Here is a 7,605-nt window from a genome sequence, read left to right as displayed (position 1 = left end):
GGATACTTACCGGTGATGAGAGTTCATGTATTCACTATGTGCTAATGCTTTGTTCCGGTTCTCTATTAAAATGAGGCGTTAATATCCTTAGTTTTCATTAAGACCCTGCTGCCACGGGAGGGTATGACAAAAGATGTCATGCAAGTTTTTTTCCATAAGCACGTATGACTATATTCAGAATACATGCCTACATTACATTGATGAATTGGAGCTAGTTCTATGTCACCCTATGTTATGACTGTTACATGATGAACCGCATCCGGCATAATTATCCATCATTGATCCGATGCCTACGAGCTTTCCATATACTGGTTTACGCTTATTTACTTTCCCGTTGCTATTGTTACAATCATTACAAAATACCAAAAACATTACTTTGCTTTCGTTACTCATTTGTTACCGTTACCATCACTATAATATTACTTTGCTACTAAACACTTTGCTGCAGATACTAAGTTTCCAGGTGTGGTTGAATTGACAACTCGGCTGCTAATACTTGAGAATATCCTTTGGCTCCCCTTGTGTCGAATCAATAAATTTGAGTTAAATACTCTACCCTCGAAAGCTGTTGCGATCCTCTATACTTGTGGGTTATCAACACACCGCCCCGATTTCTGCGTACGCCGCCCCTCTCCGGCGTCCTGCACTCCACAACATCAGGGGCGTTGTAGACACTTCACAACATTTTGTTTTTCCAAAACCGGGGTAAACAAACATTCAGATTTGGATTCTCAAAATCTACAGCTGTAGTGGATTTTCGGAATCCAAGTGGCAGCTGATTCTCAGCAATCTCTAGCCCAAACAAAGGGGGCCTTAATGCAGGATCTATTTAGGGGCTGGCGAGGCCAACAATACGTTTGATGATGTGCACAGAGGTGTAAAATTCTACTCGGTACTCACCATATTTTTCATTATGTTGTATCAGATGTAGCTAGTTACGTTCACTTAGTAGTTTTAATTACAAATTTACAGGATAAATCCTATCGTCTTCCCAGGCAGTTCCACCCGAAAGGAACACTTCTCTACGGCCACAAGGTTCTCATTCAAACGCCACTTTGGGCTACACAGAGAACTACACACGCAGAGGTTTCTTCTATAGGATCCCTACCATAAGAACTCGTCCCATAAATTCATAAATAAAAATACCAAGTGAAACCAAGAAACTACATTATTTTCACAACATAACTTACATATGGATTTCCCTTTCGGGAGGCCCCGAAGGGATTACACAAGCTAAAGAAAATTACCTTCTAACTACCTTCTTGAGCCTTACAATACTCTAGATATTGTGACTCTTATTGCAGGATGAGGAACTACCACTACTACTACTACTGCTGCTGCTGCTGCTGAGCAACGAGCTTGCTAGCTGGGTCGCATCTCTTTGCTCTATCGGTGGCTGGTGGTTCTTCTCCATCTGGTGTCTCTCTTCGCAGCAAACGCCTCCTTTTATAGGCGAGAGATTGTGCCCCGACAAACTTCAATCTTCAGGAATCTTTCAAGTCATTGCTTTTTTCACGTGGGCATTGTCTCTCGGTGAATAATTGGCTGGCTCTTCTTTTCATCTTCGCTTTTCAGCGATGCAAATCTTCATGCCTTCAGATAGATTGCTTCTCCTTCAGGAATCCTTGTGCCAGTATATGCGTACATACATGCCAAGGCTGCTTAAATATTCAACATTGCTTATTCATTTATTTTTATTTTTTTACATGGTGTCTTCCCTGCCCATATGATTGATGATAATACCTTATCAATATTTAAAATATCTATTTTTAGAATTTCTATCAATATTCGGGTCGGGTATAGGTCCTCCACGCCCGAATAATTGATAGCAATATTAATATATGCAGCTTGGGCTTTATTCAGGCCGCTGTCCATGCCCTGCTATGTCCATATGATCATCGTCGTTTAACAGATTGAAATCATATTTTTGATCGCATTCTTTCTTTATTTTTTCAAATTTTTCATCCTTTTAATGCCTTAATTCTTTTAATATTTCTTTATTATTTTGAAAATTCTTCAAATCTTTTATCCATTTATTGATCCATGTATTCACTGTTTAAAGGGTCAAGTCCCTTTAGAAGGCATTCTTGATATGTTTGATATTTTGGAGACTCTTCATTCTTTATATTTTTCGAGCTTGATGCCTCCCCCTTTGTAGGAGTTGGTGAAGTAGGTATGCCTTTTCTCATTTGGATGTAGTCTTTAGCCTTTGTGTCAATATAATCATCTGGTCCGAATAACTTTCTTGCCCAAAATAAGGCATCATTTATACTATAATATATTTTGAATGTTAAATCTTCTTCTTTTCTTTTTGCATCTAATTTCTCAATCATAATGTTTTCCCATTCCAAATATATGCCGGGTTTATTTCCATCAAATATAATATATAATGTTTCTCTTTTTGGTATTTCAATCTTTTCTGGCTTTGGCAAATTTCTGTTTAATTCGTTAAAATATTCTGCCAAGCTATTGAGAATTGATAACAAATATCCTCTTTCATCTCTTTTAACGATTATATATCAATAGCTTGGCAGAATATTTTAACGAATTAAACAAAAATCTACCAAAGCCAAAAAAGATTGAAATACCAAAAGGAGAAACATTATATATTATATTTGATGGAAATAAACCCGGTATATATTTAGAATGGAAAAACGTTATGATTGAGAAATTAAATGCAAAAAGAAAAGGAGAAGATTTAACGTTCAAAAGATATTATAGTATAAATGATGCCTTATTTTGGGCAAGAAAGGTATTCGGACCAAATAATTATATTGACCCAAAGGCTAAAGACCCCAAATGAGAAGAGGCATACCTACTTCACCAACTCCTACAAAGGGGGAGGCATCAAGCTCAAAAAATATAAAGAAAGAAGAGTCTTCAAAATATCAAACATATCAAGAATGCCTTCTAAAGGTACTTGACCCTTTAGACAATGAATACATAAATCAAGAAATGGATAAAAGATTTGAATAATTTTCAAAAATAATAAAGAAAGAATTAAAAGAAGAAATATTAAAAGAATTAAGGCATGAAATGGATGAAAAATTTGAAGAAATAAAGAAAGAATGTGATCAAAAATATGATTTCAATAGGTTAAACGATGATGATCATATGGACATAGCAGGGCATGGGCAGCGGCCTGAATAAAGTCCAAACTGCATATATTGATATTGCTATCAATTATTCGGGCGCGGAGGACCTATACCCGACCCGAATATTGATAGACATTCTAAAAATAGATATTTTAAATATTGATAAGGTATTATCATCAATCATATGGGCAGGGAAGACCCCTTATAAAAAAATTTAAAAATAAATGAATAAGCAATGTTGAATATTTAAACAACCTTGGCATGTATGTACGCATACACTGGCACAAGGATTCCTGAAGGAGAAGCAATCTATCTGAAGGCATGAAGATTTGCATCGCTGAAAAGCGAAGATGAAAAGAAGAGCCAGCCAATTATTCACCAAGAGACAATGCCCACATGAAAAAAGCAATGACTTGAAAGATTCCTGAAGATTGAAGTTTGTCGGGGCACTATCTCTCGCTCTTATCAATACCCTAGAAAGTCACGCATGCATCCTACCAAATATAAAATAAAGAGGTGCATTCTCCCGGAAGCCATCCACAGAGCTGCTCTCTCGCCTCATCATGCAATAAGAGTCACAGTATCCAGAGCATTGTAAGGCTCAAGAAGGTAGTTAGAAGATAATTTTCTTTAGCTTATGTAATCCCTTCGGGGCCTCCTGAAAGGGAAATTCATATGTAAATTATGTTGTGGAAATGATGTAGTTTCTTGGTTTCACTTGGTATATTTATTTATGAATTTATGGGACGAGTTCTTATGCTAGGGATCCTAAAGGAGAAACCTCTGCGTGTGTAGTTCTCTGTGTAGCCCAGAGTGGTGTTTGAATGAGAACCTTGTGGCCGTAGAGAAGTGTTCCCTTCAGGTGGAACTGACTGGGAAGACGATAGAAATTTACCCCATAAATTTGCAATTAAAACTACTAAGTGAACGTAACTAGCTACATCTAATACAACATAATGAAAAATATGGTGAGTACTGAGTAGGATTTACACCTCTGTGCACACCGTCGGACGTATTGTTGACCTCGCCAGCCCCTAAATAGATCATGCATTAAGATATAAGCTGCTTAGTGAATAGAGAACGAGCATATAATACCAAAAAATTAAATATTGTTGTGAATAGTGTAATACTATTCAAAATAGTGTATTGAATAGTAAAGCACTTCATACGGTTGGGAGTATGTATTTCTAATTTTTCATATACAACTTAAACAATCTAATCATACATCTTTATTAGTTATGTAGAGTAATATTGTTAATTCATAAGCTCTACTTTTCTAGACTAGTGCTTCTCATTCACTACTCCCAAGTCTAGAAAAGGAAGGAATGTCATTTCTAATTCATAAGTTAGAGGGTAATATTGTTAAGAGGGTGATATTGTTAACTTATTATTTTATGCTTTAACTTGGAGAAAATGATTAAATTATTCTTACATTCTTATCTTCGGAGTAACCCTTTTGTCCAGTCATTATCTCCAGGATTATAACGCCAAGACTATATATGTCCGATGCAAATGTGACTTGCCCACTATAGAACTCAGGTGCCAAATATCCGCTGCAAGAAGATTTATAGAGTTACTTCTCACTTTCTGTAAAATACTCTCTCCGTCCCAAATTAGTTGACCTAGATTCGTCTAGATACGAATGTATCTAACGCTAAACGTGTCTAGATACATCTGTAACTAGACAAATTTGAGTTAACTAATTCTGGGCGGAGGTTCTAGAAATTAAATTCATCCTATACAAAATGAAATAAAGGAGAGCTCCCCAGAGGCTGGCTTACAGTGATCCACAAAGGTTTGAAGTAAAAACGTGGGTTTGCTCTTTCTCGAGGCACCTTGTAAGGCCAAAATCAGCAATTTTGGGTACCATGTGATCATCTATTAGAATATTAGCGGGTTTCAAATCTAAGTGCAAAATGCGCTTCTCATGAAGATGACATAGACCGTCACATGTTCCCTTAATTATCTCAAAACGCTCCCTCCATTCAAGTCCATGAGATGCATCTGTAGAGATAGGCAGGTAGAGATTGTATAATGTGAGTAATAAACTTACAAACGTCAGGCAACATAAGCATAGTTTACGTGGGATCCTTGGGCTCTATAATAAAGCAAATAAAGATGGAAATGAATGTCTTGATCTTACCAGTAATATACTTATCAAGACTGCCGTTGGGTACATACTCAAAACAGAGCAACCAATTTCGTATATCCGCCATGACCATCTTCCCCTCATAGTCCATAATTTTCCCTTGCGTGTCAGAACAATATCCTAGAAAACGCACTATGTTTTTGTGCTTGGCCTTCATCAAGCACTCGACCTCTTTGTGGAATTTACTCTCATGCATATTCCTGGATAGCCTCTTCACAGCAACTATCTCATTTCCGACCATTCCCTGCGGTCACAAACAAGTATTGTCATTGCAAACCTTTTCGGGCTTGTGGCGGTGTGACTTATGTCACGTGACCATATGCCAGTTTAGTTTTTAGACCAATTGTGATTAGATGGAAGCTTATTAGAGTTGTGTACCTTATAGACCACTGCAAACCCGCCACTGCCGATTTGCTGATCGTCAGAGAAACAATTTGTGATGTCTTGTAAAAGTGATAACGGCAGATCCATTGGCTCCGCACTTCCATCAATTAACATGCGCTCCAGAGCATTGTGTCCAGTACTAATTTCGTACTCCATTTGCAGATACGTAATATGGTGCAGTGCTCTTTAAATAAGAGCATTCACTATACCAGATGATGCAAATGTCATGAATTATATAGAGCAAGAGAATGAAGATCACATGCATCCCAACTCCCTAGTTACTTACAGGTATAATCATCAAAGACACAACAGGTTTGATAATTCTCACCTTAAAAAAATCTCAGTCACTTCAAAGTAGACAGCAAGTAAGCTAAAAACTGTAGCACAAAGAAGTGTTCAAATTTGGTATGTGCTTTACTACAATTAAGCTCTCCCATCTTGTTGCTAACGACAGTTCTCCAAATTTTGACTTGACGATGACTGATCCTATCTCTAGCGTCAACCTGTACGTCAGTTATTTTAAACACTCATTTGTGCTCTGATTTCTCAAAAGCAAGCGATGAGCTGGATTTCAGCAATAACCTTAGACCCCAAACACCAGCGGCAGAAGACAAAGGAGCTGCATCAGACACTTCAAATTCCAGCCTTCGCTCAGGAGGTCTTGTTTTTCCAGTAGAATTATATTCCTTAGATTTACTTACATCACACATGGTTGAATCTTAACAGTACCAGGTTTAGGATACAGAGTCACACTTTCCTTAACAGTTGATTTGGTACTAGCTAGCACATACACATATGGAGATCAAATTGAACATCTAATCCGGATAATATGTCTGAAACTCGAATTTATAGATTTATCACAGATGCTAGTAGCTAGTAATATTGTTTTCTGATTATTCTAATCTGACTTCCTTTACCGACGCTGATGGGTGTAAGGTAACAGAACGATAGTTAGCCTGATTTGATCTGGGCCATGTCGCAGGCACAAGACCGACTAGTTATCTTGGGAGTACTAGCAGGCAACAAGAAATTAGTAAACTCGGAGGAGGGGAGTTGGAGGTAGCACCAAGTTAACTAGGATGAATCAAATGAAAAGAGGGAGGATGGAAGAGATTTACAGAAAGAAAAAGGAACATCCGTACCGCGGCAGTCGGCCGGCCGGCCGGCCGACCGGTGAGCGGAGAGCGGAGACGAGATCTGGATGTCGATGGCCTGCGCCTCCAGGAGGACGGCGACCCCTGGCTGCCGCTTCCAGTGGGGGGTTGGATGGCTTCCAGGCTCCGAGTATGTTGACCTGCAATTATTGGTGGTCATTGCGTCAACAGTCAAGGTAGACCCTACTTTTTCTGAAGGAAAAAAAATAACTGATGGAGTTTATTGTGGAGTTGTCGATAATCCATCATTTCAAATTTTTAGGGAAATGCATATGCCGAAAGGTAAATATTTTGAGGATTCCCGACGAATGTATTTGTTGCCATTGGGTCATATGCACATATTTTTTTTTGAGGTAACAGATGTGCAGATGTGTTAAAGCAAAGGAAAGAGACACTCCAGCAAACCTAGATATCATCGCAAACGCCCAACTGGCTGAATTTCTTCTCCCACTCTGCTTTCTCTCTCATTGACGCTCCCCATTCCGCACCTCATCTAGTTGTGCCGCTTTCAATTTCGGCGGCAAGGCGGGTTGCGCCGGTGTCTAGGTGGGCGAGGGCAGAAGCGAGGCGGGCGGCGGCGGAGATAAGCTAGAGGCGGGCTGCGTAGGCGACGCCATCGACGAGGCGCGGGAGGAGGTGCGTGCCGCCACCGCTACCTCCATCGATATCCTCAGCGAGTGGCCCTTGTTGGGTCCGTGGTGATGCTCGGTGACCCAGGCCCTGCTCTTCTCGCTGGCTTGCGTTGCTGATACAACAGACCTCGAGCGGACACGCCCTGCTTTGTGCGTCCCTGGAGCTCTCGCGCCTCACCGACTATGCGGCT

General features: G+C 39.5%; 1 protein-coding gene across 6 annotated transcripts; it reads right to left on the bottom strand.

Annotated features, from left to right (window-relative positions):
- Positions 1–410: 410 nt before the first annotated feature.
- LOC125535506 (cysteine-rich receptor-like protein kinase 26) lies at positions 411–6,932 on the bottom strand. Of its 6 annotated transcripts, none has more exons than XM_048698567.1 (8): positions 6,771–6,932; positions 5,623–5,831; positions 5,239–5,488; positions 4,877–5,099; positions 4,528–4,648; positions 4,088–4,129; positions 3,877–3,967; positions 1,121–3,753 (listed from the first exon to the last, which is right to left on the bottom strand). In XM_048698567.1, the coding sequence occupies exons 2-8, from the start codon at positions 5,782–5,784 to the stop codon at positions 3,731–3,733; spliced, it is 912 nt and encodes a 303-aa protein (XP_048554524.1). In that variant the 5' UTR covers positions 5,785–5,831; positions 6,771–6,932; the 3' UTR covers positions 1,121–3,730. The 6 variants fall into 6 exon arrangements, with proteins under 6 accessions (XP_048554530.1, XP_048554524.1, XP_048554529.1 ...); XM_048698572.1 differs by having other exon boundaries at positions 1,121–3,658; positions 3,928–3,967; XM_048698568.1 differs by having other exon boundaries at positions 3,613–3,658.
- Between the last annotated feature and the right edge of the window lie 673 nt (positions 6,933–7,605).

The sequence above is a fragment of the Triticum urartu genome, chromosome 2, assembly GCF_003073215.2.
Source record: "Triticum urartu cultivar G1812 chromosome 2, Tu2.1, whole genome shotgun sequence".
NCBI lineage: Eukaryota > Viridiplantae > Streptophyta > Magnoliopsida > Poales > Poaceae > Triticum > Triticum urartu.
Note: the sequence above shows the minus strand (reverse complement) of the source record. Positions and strands in the feature narration are given on the sequence as shown.